Consider the following 22384-nt stretch of genomic DNA (forward strand, 5'->3'; position numbering starts at 1 on the left):
TAAGGATACCAAGTTCCAGGAGACTGCCTTTGAAGCCACACAGCTACAAAATCGAAGATTAAAATCCAAATCCCCTAATTCTCAAACCAGCCCTCTCCTCTACATTTATTTATTTATTACTGAAAAGTATCTACTAAGTGCCAGGCATTCTAAAAAGCTTTTTACAAATATAAACCCATTCAATTTCCATTTTACAGATGAGGAAACTCAATTCAAACCCAAGTAGTCTGGTTCCAGAGTCTGTACCTTTAATCACTATGTCAGCCTGCCCTTCTCCCTGAGAGGGAGCAGGGATTTGGAGTTATGTGTTGCTGATAATAATTATTTTATTACTATTAATGTTTTCATCAGTATAACATTATTGTTATATGTTGGCACTCTTGTAAAAACTTTGTGAATAAATTTATTTCCTCTTCCTAACAGCCTCGAGAGGTAGATTGTGTTATTGTCATCATAGCTATCTTACAGGTGATTTTAACCAAGGTACAGAGAGAAATTAACTTCCCCCAGGTTGCACAGTAGTGACCAAGTTAGAATTGGAATCCAGGCAGCCTGGGCCTGACAGCGCAGACCGTCAGGATTGTGCTAGACTGTATCTTAGCTTCCAAGTAGCGCTGAGTCATTAGGAAAGTTGTCTTCTGTTTGTCTCAGCATCCTTCTCTATAGAGGTCAGGTGACAAAAGCAATAACCTAGCTCACAGGGTTTTATAAACCCCATGTGAAATATTCATATATATGACAAATACTAATCCAAGGCACCCTTTTTTCTTTTCATTGCCTTTCATTTCATGCAGGCCTTCATTTGGTGAAACTTACGCAACAGCCGTATATCATGCATACCTGTTTTTAATTGCTCATTCATAGTTTTAGCTGGTAGCTGAATGGCTCCCACCTTCACTAGCTGGTTGAGTGGGGGCCATCACTCTTCATACCGGCACATAAATGCCATCTAGTGTTAGAGAAGAGAAATGCAAGTTATTCAGGTAAAGCACTGGAAGACCTGAGTTTTTTGTTGTTTTGTGGTCTTTGGGAACATGTATGCAATGAAAATTGGGTATATTATAGCACAGTTTTTGAAGGTTACTTAAAATGTCTAAAGATACCATTAATGTGCAATTATTGTTAAATAATATGCTTTTAGAATGGATTTTAGGTCCTTGATCAGTACATCTTTAAAAAATTTTGGCATTATGGCAAATCTCATTTTATTGAACTTTTTTTCTTGCTCTGAGTTGTAGTCATTGAGGGTAATAAATACCTAATTGTTAAAACTGGTTATAATTAACTGAATTTGTTGTCTCCATCTGCTTGCTGTTCGTAATGCTAGTCCTCAAACTTCCATATTTCCATTTCATAAAACAATCTGTTCTTCCATTAGAGAAGAAATCTATTATGTTGTTTCCCAAAGAATTTATATCATCAGGTAGTTTCTTTGTTAGCAGATGAGAGAGTATTAAATTAACATGAAAGATGTGGGTGAAGGTGGTTTTGAAACTGAGAGTGTTATATACCATGTGACATGGTTGCCAAAACAGCAAGAATTCTTAGTGACCATAAACACAGAACATAACTCTTTCAATCATAAATACATGTCAGACACATACTTGGAGCCTTTTCCTGCTCCCCAAACCAGGGAATATTAATGAGGACAGAAAATAGTTGGAGCTCAGCATTAATATTTGCTAACAGCTAATTTATTGACATTCTGGATTCTCGACCATGCCTGTATATTTATTTACCTTCACAAAGATAATTCCCAAGTTTAAGTGCACCACATTCTTGGTAGAATCTTTTCTGCTCTCCTGGGCAACTTTCCTCATTATTATAACAACAATAATATTGGACGTTTAGTAATTATAGGAACTGTACAGAGTTTTTAATAGGCATAATTTCATTTGGGACTCTTAAAATCCCTGTAAGGGATTATATCTCTATTTTCCAAATGAAAATGACAAGGCTTAGCAAACTAAAAAATATGCTCAAGACTGTATGTTTAGTAAATAATACATACAGAATATTCATTTGCCAGTCTATACTCTGGTAGACTGAAATTAAAAGCAATTAAAATGGCTTCCTAATCCTTGAGTCTTCATATAGTGCCTGACTTTGAGTAGGTACTTGATAAATGTTTGTTTGATACCTGTGACCAGACTTCTGGTTCTGATGCCTCCTGATGTGAAACACACCAGGGTGGAAGGGTTGGTAGTGAGAATGAATCAGAAAGGAAAGAAGGTGAGGCAAGTCCTAGAGCCAGAGGAGAAAAGAGAAGGGGTGTAGCCATAACAATGTTTTAGGAAGGAGATCTTCATTTTTCTGCCAAAGGTTGACTTTGTAATAAAAGGTACAAGTTATTCTGGCTGGGACCATGGTCATGTTAACTTAAGCTGACACTCACTAGAGATTAGTGTTAATTTGAGCTTTCTTTCTTGATCTTTCATCTCTATATATTGCTAAATCTTTGAGCAAGGTTAACCATAAATCCAAGTACTACCTATCTGAGCCATCACTCCTGAGACCATTAAGAATTAACTCTCATGAGTGGTTTTTATGCCCCTTGTGTTGCGTTTTGAAGCAAATGGAACCAACTCTCTCCCTTTCTCCTTTTTCCCTCACTGGGTTTTGGGAAGGCCTGTACTATTCTTTGTGGCTGCTCTTCCTGACTCTGCTGTTTTCCCCCTAAACCACATATAGCCTAAGTCTGCTGAGTCTCATGTAACCAAGCACCACATATGTGGCAATGATTGACTCGAGAAGGGCCGTTAGCAGGCCTTGGAAACTGGTTCTCTGTGTCATTTCAGTGTTGATCCTGGGTCTCTGCTCTGTCCTTTATGCAATGGAGGGTTTTTTCAGAACTGTAGAGTTTGAGTACTTGTGCTACTTATGCTAAGGTATATTACTTATGCATTTAACTATATTTAATAAGTTGGTCCTAACAGATGTTTTGTGGGTTTTTTTTACTTTAATTTTGTTTTCATTGTGTAGGTGTCCTGTTTTCTTTCTTAGCTGATAACTCTATGGCCTGATAATGTTCATCTTGACATTATTATTTGAGGGCTCTGGTTCCCTGGGTCCATGACATCAAATTTCTAACAAATGATGCATAAAAATGGGCCATGTTGTTCCAGGGTCTCTGGATTAACAAACCAAAATTATGTAGTGACTAGATTTTGAGGTTGGAATACTATTTCTTAAAGCCTTACAGGAAGGAGCACATGGCAAATGCACATGGCCCACTGCTCAGTATGGTCCCCAACCTGTCACTTTTATTTTTTTAAATGAGATTCTTTGAAAAGCATAAAGAGTTGATCAGATGTGAACAAACATTAAATGGATTTTCTCTCTTAGATTTTTTTTTTTCCACATCGTATGTCTTCTGTTCTAATTTTTTCCGCTAAAACCGTTTGCAAAATTATCCTGGATCCTGTACTTTTGTGTGTGTGGATACAAAGGAATCTCATGCACCTGATGTAGTTGGTTTGCTAGTCTAATAACTTGCCTTTTCCTGATCTCATGGAAACGAGCAGGGGAAGGAACCCAGCACTGAGATGGTTGCTCTGGTGACTTGGTGATTTCCAGATGGGCACCAGAAGACTGCTCCTCCTCATGCTGGCTGGTTATAGAGTCTATGCCGAGTGGGTCATACAGGTGCTGGGTGTGTTCAGGGAGCAACTCTTTTCTTTCATTTTCTAAGGATACATAGGCCTCTTCTGTCTGATCAACAAGAAAAGGTGAATTTGGGGTTTAGAATTTAATGTAGGCAGCTTGTTTTTTTAAAGAGGAAAAAGGGAAAATGAAATCAATTTTAGGACTAAAAATAACCGTTGAAGAGAAATATTCATGAAGTGTTGATTGATTGTTTGCACAATGGAAAAAAAGATTAATCTCTCCACCCAGACTCATAACCCTCATCAAAATCAGCTTTTTGTTGGGCCCCTGGATAGCTCACTTGGTTAAGCGACTGACTCTTGATTTTGGCTCAGGTAATCTTACGGTTCGTGAGTTTGAGCCCCACATCGGGCTCTGAGCTGACAGTGCAGAGCCTGCTTGGGATTCTCTGTCTCTCTCATTCTCTCTCAAAAATAAATAAATATTTGAAAAAAATTAGCTTTCTGTGAGAGCTGGCCATATCCATGTCTGGCTTCTTGAGAATGTGAGCTACTTTAGTCAAACTCTGTCTCATCCATCCTTCCTTTTCAGTATTTCCTAATTCCTGGCATCATGTCCCACTCCCAGGAGACTTTCCTAAAGATACTCTTCTGATTGAGTAGAGACAATAAATATGTTTGAAGAACTAGACTGCAGAGAGCCAAATGAATTCCATTTGTACCCCTTCAGAGGGAGTATTTGTAAGATGACACTCAGGATTCAGTTGACTAAGGAGTTTAGCAGTATGTTAGGAGGAAGGAAAGAAGAACACAGATTAAAATTAAGTAGCCATTGGGGCGCCTGGGTGGCTCAGTCGGTTAAGCGGCCAACTTCAGCTCAGGTCACGATCTCGCGGTCCGTGAGTTCGAGCCCCGCGTTGGGCTCTGGGCTGATGGCTCAGAGCCTGGAGCCTGCTTCCAATTCTGTGTCTCTCTCTCTCTCTGCCCCTCCCCCGTTCATGCTCTGTCTCTCTCTGTCTCAAAAATAAATAAAACGTTAAAAAATTAAATTAAATTAAATTAAGTAGCCATTAATCTGAACAGAAATCTTTGAATCTTAGAATTTTAGTGCTAAATGTTGGAAATCATTGAGTAATGAAATCCAAATATATTTCTGTGTTTTCTGCAATTATTTTATAAAATGTTTTAAAATATTTCTATTTTAAAATTCATTCTAAGGAGACAGACTTACCTGTTATGACAAAAGTCCATGTATTTGTGTAAATTTAAAGGACCCTATATGTTCGTGGTCATAGAAATATGTTAGTTTAGCTTTGTGTAACCCTGGACATCTAGTCAATACCTTGGTACCACGGTTTATAGAATGGGAATAACATATATATTATAGAATTTTGTTGTACTCAAATGAGATAATGTCTCAAAAAGCATTTTTTTAGTATAATCAAATATTAGTCTTCCTACTTTTTAATAAATATAGAAATGTTCTAAGTTGTATAAATTGTTCTCCTTTTAATGCATTTTAATATTAAATATTAGGATATATCAGTTTTTAAATGTACAAACTCTTAAATTATTTTGAAAATTTTAATAAACTTTACATTTTATTTTTGGATTTTTAAATGTTTAAATTCACTCTACAATTATTTTTATCCGTTTAGTCTAAGTTTTTCCACATCAGAGATATGTATATAAAGGATGATTTTTCCCTTATGAAATGTAGAATGTATTTCTGCGTTTATTATAATTTAGACAAGTATTATATAGGAATACATTAAAATTAGGAATATAACTACTATATGATCCAGCAGTCCTACTTCTGGATATATATCAAAAGGAAATGAAATCAGTATCTTGGAAGAGGTAGCTGCACCCCTATGTTCACTGCAGCATTTTTCACAGTAGCCAAAATATAAAAACAACCTATATGTCTTCTGACAGGTGAATGCATAAAGAAAACATGGCATATGTACACAATGGAATATTATTCAGCCTTAAAAAAAAAAAGAAGAAAATTCTGCCATTTGCACAACATGAACGAACCTAGAGGATATTATGCATAGTGAAATACACCAGACACAGAAAGACAATTACTGTATGATTTCACTAATGTGCAGAATCCAAAACAGTTGAGCCCATAGAAGCAGGGAGTAGAATGGTGATTACCAGGGGCTCAGGGGTGGGGGACATGGGTAGATGTTGCTCAAGGGTGCAAAGTTTCACTTATGTAAGGTGAATAAGTTCTAGAGATCTTAAGTACTATCATGGCATGGGGACTATAATAGCTTTCAATACTGTATTATATACTTGAGATTTACTAAAAGTGTAGATCTTGTTTTCAATATACATACACACACAAAATGGTAACTATGTGAGATGATAGCTATGTTTATGAGTTCAATTGTAGTAGTCACTTCACAATGTATACATATGTCAAGCATCACCTTGTATACCTTAAATATATACAACTTCTATTTATTAACTGTACCTCAACAAAGCTGGGGGAGAAAAATACAGTATTTCTCAATAGTGTTTATTTTTGTCCCAAGTAAGTATTCTATAATTAAATGTTATAATAAACAGTCATACTGAAATATATTTGTATCATTAAACTTCTTGAATATGTTCTAAAATGTATCACTTAAAATGTATAACCATTTATATCCTCAAAAACCTGAATTTTTTTTTTTGTTTTTGTGTGCATGGGATGGAATTTGGTTTTCATATTGTGACTGTGAATGAACACCAGTAGAGGGAGCTCCAGCTCTTCTTTCTTGGTGAATTTAGGGGTCAGCTTGAAAATCAGATTCTGGAAAGGGCACACATTGAGATAAATAACGCATGGTTATGAAAATTTTTAAAGGTATCAAGGGATGACGATTATATTTCTTCTTACCTTTGAGAGGAAATAGTCTCACTTTGATTTCCATGTTTTCAAGTTAGCCACCCTCAAGTAGCTAAACAAAAAACTTCTATGTCACATAACCTCTTATAAGTGATCCATCAGGTTGCCTTTTAGAATCAAGAATCTGTCTCTGGTCAGTTGAGGAGGAGGAGGAAGAGTAATAGTGGTAATGTTACTATCTGAAATGAGGTTAAGTAAAATTTTAAATAACTAATAGTCACACTAGCAAGGTCATACTAAGGTGAATTGCTGAGTCACTATATTGGATAGGGAAAGGAAAAAAACATCTCAAACTGTGAGGCATTCAGAAGATTTTTGAACCAAAATCTAGAAAGGTTCTAGAACCTTTGGTGATATCTAGAAGGCTGGACCAAATTATTACCTGTCAGTTTCTTTATAGACCCCAGAAGAAAATACCACGTGAGGCTACTGGCTTACAACAACATAGAAGATGGCTATCAGGCAGACCAGACAGTCAGCACTCCAGGATGCGTGTGTAAGTAAGAGTTATGGTAGCACATTTTAACTCTGTATGGTCCACAGTCTTTTTTCTCCTCTTCCTTCTGTAGATTTAAGTCTCACTACTAGTTGGAATCGTTGGTGGTCTTATATCTTCCATGGTGCCTAACATAGTTATCTTCAGCAAGTACCTGCTCAAAATAAATATTTAAGTGAGATGTATTTAATTATAAGAACCTATTTTACTTTTGCAAGCAAAAGACCATTAGAAATTTAACTGGGAAAAATAACCCTGAATACCTTCTGCTTTAACCTTGAGGCTAATACTTTCTTCCAATTTCTGTTCAGTTTTACTTGTGCTAAGACCTGTTAGGGCTTATTGCTACTAAAGAGGGTTTGGGTTTAATTTTAAGTCCATTGCTGGCCTTCTGGATGTTTCAAGCTGGTAGTTTGACTTCTCAGTGCTTCTGTTTTACAATCTAAGTATTGATAATATTTGATTCCTTCTCTAACTCATGGAAGAGTTGCTGAGAATTAAATGATACATCTCTAGGTGTATCTATGAACCACTTTAGTGGAAGAAAGACTTACAGCCAACTTATATTGTGGGGAGTTAGGATTTTATCATTTTGCCACTTTCTATAGTAATTTTATGCCATGCAGTAAAGTAACATTGTCTTTTTCAATAGCTGTTCGTGATCGCATGGTTCCTCCTCCACCACCACCCCACCATCTCTATGCGAAGGCTAACACCTCATCTTCCATCTTCCTGCACTGGAGGAGGCCTGCGTTCACCACTGCACAAATAATTAACTACACCATCCGCTGTAACCCTGTCGGCCTGCAGAACGCTTCTTTGGTTCTATACCTTCAAACGTATGTAGCTTCTATTAATAGTGTTTTTCTTTGCTCTTCTCCCCACTCATACTTGTTTCTTACCATCTTCAGCCAGCTTAAGCTTTACCTGAAAGCAATTGTCTCAGGACTTCCCTTACTTATAAAACGGCTGGGAGTTTTGCATCTTTACCATATCGAGTTCTGAAAACTGTATCTTTTGACATTTAGTTTCTGTAAATGATTTTTTGTTGTTGTTTCCCCAGCCTCATGCAGTAAGATTAGATGAGAAGCTAGTATTACTTTCAAGTGGCTAAAGTTAGCATAGTTAAAGGAAGAAACAAAAGACCATTTTTATGCTAGCATCAAAAAATAAAACGAGTATTCTGTTTTCTTGGTTATAGTTAGAAAGATGCCCATCATTATGATTTAAAAGAATGATTTGATGGGGCGCCTGACTGGCTCAGTTGGTTAAGTGTATGACTCGGTTTCAGCTTAGGTCATGATCTCAAGGTTTGTGGGATGGAGCCCCACCTCAGGGGCTGCCTGCACAGAGCTTGTTTGGGATTCTCTCTCTGTCCCTCCCCCCCCCCCAGCTACCTGCCCCTCCCTACCCCCCCCACTCATGCTTGCTCTCTCTCTCTCTCTCTCAAAATAAATAAACTTTAAAAAAAGAATGATTTGACTTGTAGTATTTCAGAGGAAATCATTTTGTATTGGGACATTTCTATACGGCTAATTTCCTAGTTTCCTTTCAGAGAGGCAATTTGTAGGCTAATTTATATAGGATAGTACCAAATGTAGTATTTTAATAGTCAAATGAGATTGCTCTTTTAGGCTAAAAAATTGTTTTAAAGAAAATGAGGTGATAAATAAGAACAGTATGCTTTACCTATATTGACTGGAAATACTGATAATCTTTTAGAAACAATGCACTACCAGCATTAACGACTTCATTGCTCGTTATTATAGATCAGAAACTCACATGTTAGTTCAGGGTCTAGAACCCAACACCAAATATGAATTTGCTGTACGATTGCATGTGGATCAGCTTTCCAGTCCCTGGAGCCCTGTTGTCTACCATTCTACGCTTCCAGAAGGTAAAAACAGTTATCTAAATGTGTAAAAATATATATGTGTTGCTTTAAAAAAGATACTACCCTCGTTGCCACCTTGGTTGACCTGTATGCATTTGTTTTGTTTCTTAACTTTTGAAATTTATTTTTTTAGTATATATTTTTTAAAAAGTTCCTCTTACCGCATGTATTGCACAAGTAGATGGGCTTAATTCTAGCCCCTCTCTTTAGGGAACATTAAATTTTCTAAAATCAGGTGTGCTATTCAAGACTGCACCCAAATAATTAAAAATGGAAGGAAATAGTGTATTTAATGATGTTAGGAGCCCACATTAGAGCAAATGTGAGTGGTAGGTTATGTGCACAGTGCGGTGAATGTGATCCCTGACTGAGCACCATTTCTGTAGCTTACCTGTGCCTCTTGCTGAGGTATTTCATGTCTGTGGGACTGAATTTCCTTTTCTCTAGGATGAAGGTAAAGGAATGGATGATCTATATAAGGACCATTGCGGCTCTGTTCTAATTATGCTGAGAGAAACAAAGGAAGGACATTTACTCCAGTGAACATAGGGCCTCTTTACTGTGGTTTTGGCTGTATTCCCATATGTGATGTGGTACCAAAACCCAGCTCTTCATACTTTTAGTTCATATTAAACTGGGGTCAACTAAAACCCAAGATTTTACTGCTTTCCCAGATACAAATCATTAGTCTAAAGTCTGCCCTGTAAACTCACTGATTCACAACTTTTTGGAGAATAACTAAATATTTTAGTCTCAGAAGTATTTCCTTCAGTGGCTTCCTGGGTCAGCTAAATATATATTCTGTACATTTTAGTAATAAATGTAGTTTAAATTCAATACCTAAACGGGGTATGAGACTCAATATTTAATGGGCAGTTGCTACTGGTGGAATCGTAAACTTTTCTAGTTATCAGTTTGGCAAAACAATATCAAAAGTCCTAAACATGCTTACACCCTCTGATTCAGTAATTCCCCATCTAGGAATCTACCATATCCTTTTTCATGATGTTTTAAACATTATAAAAATGAAATTACCTCTCAGAAAAAGAAGAAAAAAAATAGTATTTTACCCTTATCACTAGTGATCTGTAATAGCTGTGATGCTGAGATTTTTTTATAGTGGTTTCTAGTTTTTCTAACTCTTCCATGACTATCCATCTATTAACTGGGTATTTGAGTGTTTATCACCATTTAATCCTGGTAATACAGTAGTTTTTACATGTGTGCACAGCCCCAGCAGGCCCACCGGTTGGAGTAAAAGTGACCTTGATAGAGGATGACACTGCTCTGGTTTCTTGGAAACCCCCTGATGGCCCAGAGACCGTGGTCACACGGTATACCATCTTGTATGCGTCCAGGAAGGCCTGGATTGCAGGAGAATGGCAGGTCCTACACCGAGAAGGTAAATATCATAAATTATCAAAGAAGATGGAAAGTAAGGTTACTGATGATAAGGAAACAAATGGAAAGAAGGATATAGTTTATTTTAAATTTATATTTATCAAATAACAAATTATTAAGGATTTGGGCTTTTTAAAAACAATTTTTTTAATGTTTATTTTTGAAAGAGAGACAGAGCATGAGTGGGGGAGGGGCAGAGAGAGAGGGAGACAGAATCCAAAGCAGGCTTCAGGCTCTGAGCTGTCAGCACAGAGCCCGACGCAGGGCCTGAACTCACGAACTGTGAGATCATGACCTGAGTCTAAGTCAGATGCTCAACTGACTGAGCCACCCAGGCTCCCCAGGGCTTTTTTTTTTTTTTTAATGTTTATTTACTTATTTCTTTATTTTAAGAAAGAAAGCATGAGTGGGAAAGGGGCAGAGAGAGGGAGAGAGAGAATCCCAAGCAGGCTCTGCGCTCTATTTCACCAACCGTGAGATCATAACCTGAGCTGAGATCAAGAGTGGGAAGCTCAACTGACTGAGCTCCCCAGAGCCTCAGGGGTTTTATTCAGAGAGCATTGGGAAGTCATCAGCATATCTTAAGCATGAGTATGTGATTCACATTCCAGAAAGATCACTTTTGAATATTGTGAATAGAAGGGGTTTGGTCCAGGAGAAATGGGTAAGAGTAATGCAGAGACTAGGAGGTCTCTATAGTGGTCCAGGAAAGAGACAATAAGCCTGGATGAGATCACTGAGGATTGAGATGGAAAGGAGAGGACAGTCAAAAGATACAGGGGAGGTGAACTTGACAGGACTGGGTAGTTTATGTAGAGAAGGAGAGGGGTAAGGAAGGGAGAATCGTTACAGATGATTACTAGATTTCTGGTGGTGGTGTGTCTTACCCTGGAGTAGCAAACGCTGGAAGAAGACCTGGTTGAAGGTAGCAGACCTGTATACAGCTACTAAAACGGCCCACATACAAATAAATTGGCCCATAAAAATAACTAGGGTCCACTTAAGGACAGGGAAAAGCTGAATGGGACATAGGAACACTGAATTTAGTTTTTGTAACACTGATTTTTATTTTTAGCTGAGAAAAACTAAATTCTAAAACATTTTAACATTCTTACTGCATGCTTTTATCATTCTATCCTTTTTAAATTTTTGAATCTTCCATTTGGACAAGTCTCACATACCAGTTTTCAGATGGGCCATCACATAAATGGTAAAGCTTTATTATTTTGGCGCTTCCTTAATTCAGACATGCATACTGGGAAAAGAACAGCTTGCCAAGCAATTAAAAACTTAAGAAGGATTTTAAGAAGGAAATTTGTTGGCCATCTACATATTCTAAACACTTTACAGTGTTTATATTTCTTCATACATTTTACCTTTTGAAGGGAGTATTTACCTAATTAAAATAGGTGTGGATATAATATAAAACTCGTGTGGATATAATATAAAACTCTCTATGCAAATGTAAAACAAACAAGTGGTGACTTTAGTTGGAATTTTAAGAGTCATATATTCATATTTTTCATTCTGTAGAAGCTCCACTAAGTAATGATTTCCTGGTCACTGAAGAAACTTGAATGTAATAAGTACTTGACAGCAATGCAGTTTTATGTGTGTATCAATTGATCTATTGCTTCCTAATAAACCACTTTAAAAATTAGCCATCTTATTTTCTCACAGTTCTATGAGTCAGCAATTTGGACTGGGATCAGCTGGGCAGTCTTTCTCTTGGTCTCTTCTGAGGTCACTCATGAGACTAAAATCATCTCATGATTTCAACAGAGTATGGGTAGCTTAAAAACAGCAGGAGAGAGTTCCAGCATCAGGAGGAGAGGGAGGAAGCTGCACGTACAAAGCTTTGCAAGCCTCTGCTTGTTTCATATTTGCTAATGTCCCACTGGGCAAGGCAAATCAGATAGGCAAGCCCAGAGTTAGTGTGGGAGAGCACTGCCCTTGGGTGTGGATAGACAGAGGCACCATTTATTTAGGGCTATTAGTCTTACAGGCTACCACAGTATTCTTTAAATGTATACTTTAGTTTTAGTTAATTCCAAAATGATTTATTGACACATTTGACAAGCTTGATTTAATGAGGTGTTATTTATAAGTAATTAATCTTATAAGTAAGTAATTTATCACAGAAGCACATATTCCCTTTAGCTCTTCATTTGTACCTGGCTAAAAAGAAACAGTATTTTGTTTTGGTTCCTTTCATTGCATTCATTTGTCAGTTTCAAACAAGGTTCAGAAAACAGTATTTTGCCTCACTGATGACCCAGTAGTGAAATGGATTGTAATTGCAGGTTTTTACATCTATATAAGCCTTTCTAACTATATAATCATGCATGGGAGAAAAAATCTATTTTTGCCATTATCCTACTTTTGTGATTTTAAGACACATTCTTAGCAAAAAGCGTTTGTCTTTTGTTAAGTATAGAGAACGCCTTTTTATAGCTAATGTTAGTATTTCATAGAGGACAAAATGAATAATATAGGTAAAAAAAAAAACCATTGAATTTATTTTTTTGAGAGCAAAAAACATAAATGGTTTGAGTCATCCACTTTTATTTAAAAAAATTTTTTTAATGTTTATTTTTGAGGGAGAGAGAGAGAGAAACAGAACGTGAGTGGGGGAGGAGAAGAGAGAAAGGGAGACCCAGAATCAGAAACAGGCTCCAGGCTCTGAGCTGTCAGCACAGAGCTGGATGCGAGGTTCGAACTCACGAGCCAAGCTGTGACATCATGACCTGGGCCGAAGTCAGACGCTCAACGCGCTGAGGTTGGCACCCAGGCACCCCGGAGGCACCCCTTTTAAACCAAAAGCAAAACCACAACATGACATTTAAAGAAAGAAATAGAATGTAAAATGGTCTTTCATGTCTAATTATGGCAACTTTCAGAAAAGGTAAAAGGATAGAAAGATGAGGGAAAAGGAAGAGGAAAAATATCAGTATTTCTTTCCTATATATCTATTAATCTTCTATACATACTTTATTATACATTTTATGTGTATATTTAACTCACATATTTATTACCAAGTGGAATAAGATTTTCTCATTAGTGAAAACGTTAAAAAAAGTTTTTTTATGTTTATTTTTGAGAGAGAGAGAGAGAGAGAGTGTGAGCAGGGGAGGGGCAGAGAAAGATGGAGACACAGATTCCAAAGCAGGCTGCAGGCTCTGAGCTGTCAGCCCAGAGCCTGACGCAGAGCTTAAACCCACAAACTGTAAGATCATGACTTCAGCTGAAGTTGGACACTCAACCGAGTGAGTGACCCAGTCCTCTCCATTAGTGAAAACATTTAAAAAAATGTTCATGATGACCAGATGATATTTGTGGCTAAAATTGTACATGGTGAAATGATGGGGCAGAAATGTGATATGAAATTATACTTGTGTATAATTTAAAGTGATTCAGAAATTATAGTCTTTACCTTCCTGATCTGCAGTAAATCATCACAAACTAGTCAATTATTTTAAAATCTAAAAGGCACTGAGAAATTATGCCCTATACTATAGCAATTCCTGAACTCTATTTCTCATAACGTGAGTGTCCCAAGATTATCCAAGATGTCCCTTGTTCAAAAAAAAAAAAAGTTCTATGAATAAATAAATATGGTCTAAATAAAGATATCATTTCCGCCTATTAGGGATTCACACTGGAAATTAAAGTCCTTCAGTAAAGGAATCCATTTAACTCAACATTTGGCAAATAGAATACCAATAGTAGGAACAAATTGATTTATTAAATGAATTCTTACTGAGAGATTACTGTGTGACAGGCTCTTTTCTAGGCGTTGGCAGTACTACAGTGAACAAAACAGTGTTCCTTCCCCATTGAAACTTATATCTCAGGTAACACACAAACAAATATGTAAATGTTCAGGTATGTCCTAATGTTATAAAGAAAGCTACAATGGGGGAAGAGACAAAGTGATGGAGGTAGTAAGGTTAAGTTCTTTTGGAAGAAAAGTCATCTGAGCAGAGCCATGTGGATATCGGAGGAAGTACAAAGGCCGTGAGACAGAAGTGTGCTTAGCATGTTAGAGGAACAAGAAGGCCAGAGAGGCTAGAGTAAGGGACAGAGCAAGCAGTAGAAGATCAGGGGGAAGGAAACCAAGGGCAGATCTTATAGGCTGGACTTTATAGACCACACATTTTATTCTAGGAGAGATGGAAGACATTGGAGACTTTGATCAGATTTACATTTTGAAAGGATTACTCTGGGGGTTCCTGTGTGGCTCAGTTAGTTAAGCGTCCGATTTTGGCTCAGGTCATGATCACATGATTCATGAGTTAGAGCCCTGCACTGGGCTCTGCACTAAAAGTGTAGAGCCTGCTTGGGATTCTCGCTTTTCTCTCTGCCCCTCCCTGACTCACACTCACAATTCTCTCAAAATAAAAAAAATAAACCTTAAAAAAAATTTTAAAGGATTACTCTGGCAACCACCTGAAAAACTGATTATAAGCAGGTAAGTGTAGAAGTTGAAGAGACCATTGGACATACAGCTGTCCACGTGAGAGTTAATGGGCATTTGGACAGGAGTGATCATGAGGAAGGTAGTAAGAAGCTATAAGAACACAATTTGAAACAACAGCATGCTAGATTTGCTGCAGATTGATACGGAGTGTAAGGAAAAAAGAGAAGCAAAATTGACAAGATAAATCAAAGGCTTGGTTTTTTCAAGTACAGAGGTTGGTTAAACAGTGTGAGGGTTAAATTCATGGGAGAGGTGTGGAAAAGTTAGTGGTATAACTAAGAAATAATCACCATGTACGTGATCTTTAAAACTATAGGACTAGAAAACAATCACTTAGTGAAGACAGAAGTGAGTTCTGAGACTGCATTCTGGAGTGCTTCTCCAGCCTCAAAATCTTTCCCTTTGCTTTTTTATCCTAAATGAACACTCCTTTGGTGACAGGTATTTCGTATTTTAATAGAAGTTCAGTTGGCGTTTACTGAGAATTATATGAAGCATTATGCTAGCCACCTTAAGCTGTTCAAATGTGCAAAATATTTCTGTCTTTCAGAAGGGAAAGAAGGGAAGGTCAGAGGTGAGGAAGAAGACTCCCTTTCATTGAGTGTATACACTTATGTCAGCGACTTGCCAGTGGTAGTTTATTTAATGCTTTCTAATAATTATATGAGGTGGGAATTATTGCCCCCATGAGGAAATTAAAGTTCAGTAACGTGCCCCAAGTCACAAATTACATAGTTGGGAGCATGCCAGCATTTGATCAACATTGATCCAACACTGAGGCTATTGTACTGTCTGGTTTGTGAAACTCCAGAACAGCTAAAGATTAAGATACATGTGAACAGCTGTGGACCAGAGTAGTCACATTAATTGAGATTGAGCTAGTCTGCTGAGAGAATATAGGGACAGGCATATCACTTCAACATTTGGGAACTGCTTTGAATAAACGGTTTTGTTCTTCAGAAAGGAGCCAGAATGTTAGTTTCCTTTTTTGTGTGAAGGACAATTCTTTTCATGGGACATGTCCACACAGCTCATCTGTTTATAAAACTTAAATGAAAAGATTTTTAATTTCAGGTAGGGATTGGTTTTTTCCAAGCACTTTAAAAAATTAATGTAAAGTATTCTATGCTAAAATGAAAACTCAATTTATTTATATGTCTATCGTGAAGAAATTGAAATGATTTTCCTTCTAGTTAACTGTAACCTGTCACAATACATCTTTGTTTTTTTAAATTCACCTGGCTGAGAATATGGTAGCCATAGAAAGACTCTTCCTGATTCTAAATAAGGGTCAGTTTGTTTATTTAACAGTTGTGTACTCATGTAGCTCACACTGTCTTCAGGCCAAGCTGAAACCAGAGAACATGAAAACAAGTATGTTCAGCCCTCGCATAGCTACTTGCTTCAGCTGCCTCACACCATGTGACCTCAGAGGTGGCCTCTGAATCATGACCTGAGCTCTGAGATCACCCCACATTTCACATGCATAATGAAATATACTCTAGCAAGTGTAGGAGAATAGTGAGGTCTGGCCTGGGGGTGACTGCTATAAGCTCTTTGAAGCTATTATTTTTTTTAATTTATTTATTTGAATTTAAGTTATTTAACATACAGTGTAGTATTGGTTTCAGTAGTAGAGCCTAGTGATTCATCACTTACATATAATACCAAGTGTTCATCCCAGCAAGTGCCCTCCTTAATGCCCATCGCCCATTATAAGGATGCTCTGAGTCGGGGAAAAAGTGAGATGAAGTCATCTTAGGGAAACTAGGTTCCCTGTGAATATCAGCCCACAAATGCAGGCTTGGGACAACTTTCTCGTTGGACACTCTTACATCTACATTATTAACGTTAGAATTAATTCCTAGGGTGGGAATCCCTTTTGTAAAAAAATACTTTAGTGCAGTGGCAGAGCAAGAGCAGAGAGACCCCACAAGTAATAACAGTACACATATAGGAATCCTTCTTAGCCATCATGCCAACAGAGGAAAGATCTTTTGATACCATATATATGTATACACATTTAAGTGATGGTTCCTTTGGAGGATAGTAGATGCTAAGCAGAATATCAGTGGTAGTTTCGATAGTTAATCTGAGATCTAGGTCTTCAACACTCTGAGGTTCCCACATAACTTCAGCATTTTCCTTCCTTTTTATTTTCAAGAAATTTTAGATAATGATTGAGAGAGTGAGAAATATATTCATACTTTCAAAAATAATTGTGTTGTTTCTATTTAAGAAGTAAGAACAAGATCCTCTGTCACAAGTGATTACTATAAATAGTTTAAACATTTCTTTTTTTTCCGTTTTATTTGTTTATTTTTTTGAGTAATCTCTGTACCCAGTGTGGGGCTCACACTCACGACCTCAAGATCAAGAGTCACATGCCCCACAGACTAAGCCAGGCAGGCATCCCTAAACATCCCTAAAGGATCCCTAAACATCCCTTTTTCTAAAAGAAAAAAAGACTTTCACATTGGATTTAAAAAATCTAACTATGACTGTTGAATCTGGGTTCATTGTACCATTCTCTCTTTGTTTGAAATATTCTAAAGAGTTTTTTTTCTCTTTAGAATACTCTCTATGTTTGAAATATTCTAAAGAATTTTTAATGCTGTTTGTATCCATACGTATGTAAAGAGCAAATTTTATGTATATATAAAATCTGATGGGATAAAAAACATTATATAAAAACCTAAACAAAAATACATACAACTTTAAAAAACTCCTAAAACAAAATTACAGAGAAGGATTATATAGAGGCAGTGCGCATGGTACAACGTTAAGCGAAAACTCTAAAATATAAAAAATTCATGTAGGAAGTATGTACTCATACATGTACAGTGTGTATGCATGTATGCACGAACACGCATGCACGCGCGTGCACACACACACACACACACAAATCAAAATGTTAACAAAGGGAGATTGTCACCTTATTTACATCTGTATTTTCCAAATGTTCTACAATAAACATGTGTTACTTTTATAATCAGGAAAACATTTTTCAAATAAAGGGTCATGGTTGTGTGTTTTTTTAAAAGATAAATAAGGTTTACTTAAATTTGTAATTTGATATATTTATAGGGGCAATAACCATGGCTTTGCTAGAAAACCTGGTGGCAGGAAATGTGTACATTGTCAAGATATCTGCATCAAATGAGGTGGGAGAAGGACCCTTTTCAAATTCTGTGGAACTGGCAGTCCTTCCAAAGGAAACCTCTGAGTCAAATCAGAGGCCCAAGCGTTTGGATTCTGCTGATGCCAAAGGTCTGTATACTGCCACAGTCACTGATTTTTCTTAAGAATGTACAGTATTTTGGGGCGCCTGGGTGGCGCAGTCGGTTAAGCGTCCGACTTCAGCCAGGTCACGATCTCGCGGTCTGTGAGTTCGAGCCCCGCGTCAGGCTCTGGGCTGATGGCTCGGAGCCTGGAGCCTGTTTCTGATTCTGTGTCTCCCTCTCTCTCTGCCCCTCCCCCGTTCATGCTCTGTCTCTCTCTGTCCCAAAAATAAATAAAAAACGTTGAAAAAAAAAAAAAATTTAAAAAAGAATGTACAGTATTTTTTTTTTCAGCTCTTCTGTACTGTTTTTCCTCTCCTAGCACGGCCATACCCCTAAACCTGCACTCAGCTCTTTGAGTTGTTGCTCCATGGCTGTTCCCTGCATTCTAGAAGTAAACAAACTTTACCTCAGAATTAACTGCAGTTTTCAGACCACTGTGTCCCAGTTACTTCTCTTCCCAGCTGTGCAGCCACCAAGACAAAGGAGCCACACGGCCCGAGGACTAATGGGAGTACGCTTCCAGAGAGGTTTCGTGGAAATAAACAGCAGTGCTGGTTGTGGTGTTCAAGCTGAAAGCATGGTTTTCATTAAGAGTTTTTACCACAGAAAAACAGCCTTTCCAGAGAGAAAGTTGTTTCTCTCCAGAAAAACAATAAATAGAAGAAATATCTTTAAAGAGACACCCTCACTCCATTCAGGGCAATTGTCATGTCCTGAAGGAAACCAGGGCCTCCTGTCGTACAGGACAAGCCACCTTCTTTTCCTCCTCTTTGGGGAAGTGGGCCTGTGGAGAGGGAGGGGCTTTAAATGGAGGAAATGCCAGCTGAACTTGACAGGGCGAGTAGCTCCTCGGGTAGTCATTCAGTATCTTACTGCTATGTGTGCAGGTGTGTGGGGGGGTGGTGAGAGAAGAGAAAGACAGGGAAGGAGAGAGCGAAAAAAAAGAGAAAGGGCAGAGCTTTAAGCACTGGAGGGAGGTAGCAGTGGTAGCTACCTTATCATGGGAAAAGGAGAGCGAGGCTCATATTCACTTCTCAAATACCTGGCTACTCAGAGCGTTTAGGGACTAGCAGCATGAGTATCACCCGAGAGATTGTTAGATTAGATGTGCAGAATCATGGGCCCCACCCCCAATGTAGTGAATCAGAATCTGTATTTTAACATATCTCCTAGTGATCATGTGCACATTAAAGTTGGAGGAGCCCTGGTAAGTAAGTGCAAACATGTACATGGAAAACTAATCTTTAATATACAAGATCTGCTTTTAAGGTAATATGACATGAAAGCTACCCTTTGGTTCATCAAGAAACATATATGCCTTGTGTCTTTCAGCATTGCACTGTTATCGCCAGTTATGCACTGGCGTTCATGTTTGATGTAATAATGTAGTATTTAGAACTTGTATTTGGAATCTTCGTTATGGGAAGATAAACTGATCTTTGAGATGACCAATACAAGAGTAATACTTTTCTGCTTAGACACAGATACTGCCAAAAATTTTTCCTATGAGAGGAAGAAAAGTTACAGAAAAGCATTTATCAATTATGATAAATGGAACCATTTATTTTTCTGATTGATTCTGAGTGTACGTGTTTCTGCTTCTAGTTTATTCAGGGTATTACCATCTGGACCAGAAATCGATGACTGGCATTGCTGTGGGCGTTGGCATAGCCTTGACCTGCATCCTCATCTGCGTTCTCATCCTGATATACAGAAGTAAAGCCAGGTGTGTTTCCATTGCTAGACACTTTGAGGTGGTTAAAAAACATTTAAATTACAGTAACCACAGGAAGCAAATTGAGGTCAAGGGCCTTCAGGAGCAACTGGGATTTTCCACTTTAAAATAATGTTATTTCAGTTCTTAATTGCTATAGAGATGTGCTCACTTTGGGAGGAGATTATTTTTTTTTGCCCTTTGAAAAAACTGTACCAATAAAATATTCTTTAGAAAAAAAAATTTAATGTCTATTTACTTTTGAGAGACAGAGACAGAGAGACAGAGAGCAAGGCGGCTAGAGGCAGAGATACAGGGAGACACAGAGTCCAAAGCAGGCTCCAGGTTCTGAACCGCCAGCATAGAGCCCAACGTGGGGCTTGAACTCACAAACTGTGAGATCATGACCTGAACCAAAGTCAGATGCTTAACGACTGAGTCACCCAAGTGCCCCACCAATAAAATATTCAATGAGACCCTAGTTTCCTCATTTCCTTTTTATTTTGAGAAGTACAAAATATATCCTTTGGTTTCTTTTTTAAAATGGCACACTTAATCTGATGTATGTGCTGATTGAGAAGATTCCTTACTCTCTGGAATATTTTCACACTTAAGTAGCCTGCCATTGAGAGCTCCTCCCTCACTTCCTCCACAGGACACGTGTTTGGGATTCTCCAGACATGGGGTAAAACAAATACAATAATTAGGGATCTGTCCTTTGTATAAATTGTTAGTCTTATTTGTAGTTCGACTTGGGCTAAACCCTCAGTATTCAGTAAATTTGTCTGTATCTAACCTTTTATGTTTTGGCTTTTGCTTTTATTTATCCTAAAGTTTTTTACTGTATTTTAAAAAAGCAAACTCAGATACACATTATTTTTGGATAATCCCTATCACTAGACTCCCTCCATTAGCACTGATTATCAGAATTTACCCTGTAAGTTTTGTACTTGTGCATAAAAACGTACTCAGAAAGCATATTATGTTAAAGAAAGAATTCTAACATCCTTTTATATATTTAACTAGCTTAGTTTTGCTGTATACGTTTCTCACTTTAAGAATTTTTTTATAAAATTTTTCTGCACATTGTTTTAGTGATACCTAAATCTTGCAAAAGTGCTATGGTAAATTTACCATCATTAACTGGCACCTGAATTGTTACGTTAGTGTGATGGACGATCTGCCGACCTGAAAGGGAACGTGTGAATTTTAAAATTATAATTTTCTACATAAATTTGATATAATCAATAGCAATAAATAATAGTACTTTTGTAACTATTGAGGTTTTTCTTAAGTGTGAAAAGTAATTTTATATAAGCAGATATTGGGGCAAAAAGAAATACAGAAGTTTCTTCAAATCACAAAAGTTTGCAGCAGTGAGTTGGGAGATAAAAATCTAATACTCTGCTTCTAAAGATATTTGAGAAACAAGCATTGAAGAACTCCACTGTTTGCGAAGTTGTGATTGTAGACCAAATTTAGTACATTTGTCTAGATCTCCTATGAAATTAGAAGATTTCCTATTGCAATATTTCAGGAAATCATCTGCTTCCAAGACGGCACAGAATGGAACTCAACAGTTACCTCGTACTAGTGCCTCCCTAGCCAGTGGAAATGAAGTAGGAAAGAACCTAGAAGGAGCTGTAGAAAATGAAGAATCCTTAATGCCAATGATAATGCCAAACAGCTTCATTGATGCAAAGGTACTCTGAACTGAGATACTGATTTGCTGCATAATCCTTCCCTCAGTTCGTCTTCCCTTTATGTGTGAAATTTACTACTGAAAAATCATATGTTGAGCATATTTCATCCATTCTCTACTTGAAGAAATGTAAAACAGTTTCCTTTTCCTTACATAAAATATTTGGGGAGAAGAAGATAAGGATAGATAAAGCATAAAGGTATAAAGGATTAGAGAGATATAGAAAAAAATGAGAAGTTAGCATAAATTCGATTAGATGTGGTTATATGGAACTAACATGTCTTAGATAAGGACACCAGGGTCATTAATCTATATTTACTATAATTTGAGCTGCCTTGTATTTACTGGGCATGCAGTTTTTTTATTAATCCATTCTTTTTTTTTTAAGTTTATTTTTATTTATTTTGAGAGAGATAAAGAGCAAGCAGGGGAGGGGCAGAGAGAGAGGGAGACAGAATCCCTCTCCTTTTATGTTTATTTTTATTTATTTTGAGAGAGATAAAGAGCAAGCAGGGGAGGGGCAGAGAGAGAGGGAGACAGCTATCAGCACAGAGCCCAGTGTGGGGCTCGAACTCAAGAACCGTGAGATCATAACCTGAGCCCAGTGTGGGGCTCGAACTCACGAACCGTGAGATCATGACCTGAGCCAAAGTCAAGAATTAGATGCTTAACCGACTGAGCCACCCAGGCGCCCCTTTATTAATCCATTCTTATACTTAGTTTGGTTGATTTTTTTAACTGCCTTGAACATCAGAACATTCCAGGTACAAACAATATTTTTAAAAATATGGAGTACCTAAGTAGATGTCTCAAGATCCTTCCCTTTATAGACTAAGGAGGTTGGATATAGTAAAGAAATATCATTGGAGGATGTTACTTCATGTCCTTTCCACTATATGTAATAAC

The 22384-nt window shown here is 37.4% G+C and overlaps 1 protein-coding gene across 1 annotated transcript in view; it reads left to right on the forward strand.

Moving 5' to 3' along the window:
• The window catches only part of PRTG (protogenin), a 132660-nt gene that overhangs the window by 98151 nt on the left and 12125 nt on the right, over positions 1 to 22384 (forward strand). The window contains exons 12-18 of the mRNA XM_060618456.3: positions 6908 to 7003; positions 7656 to 7842; positions 8773 to 8900; positions 10129 to 10299; positions 17866 to 18048; positions 19668 to 19788; positions 21314 to 21479. Of these exons, the coding sequence (XP_060474439.2) occupies positions 6908 to 7003; positions 7656 to 7842; positions 8773 to 8900; positions 10129 to 10299; positions 17866 to 18048; positions 19668 to 19788; positions 21314 to 21479 (1052 nt within the window). The remainder of the gene's footprint in view (positions 1 to 6907; positions 7004 to 7655; positions 7843 to 8772; positions 8901 to 10128; positions 10300 to 17865; positions 18049 to 19667; positions 19789 to 21313; positions 21480 to 22384) is intronic.

This window comes from Panthera onca, chromosome B3 (genome assembly GCF_046562875.1).
Source record: "Panthera onca isolate mPanOnc1 chromosome B3, mPanOnc1 haplotype 2, whole genome shotgun sequence".
In the NCBI taxonomy this organism is placed as follows: Eukaryota; Metazoa; Chordata; class Mammalia; order Carnivora; family Felidae; genus Panthera; species Panthera onca.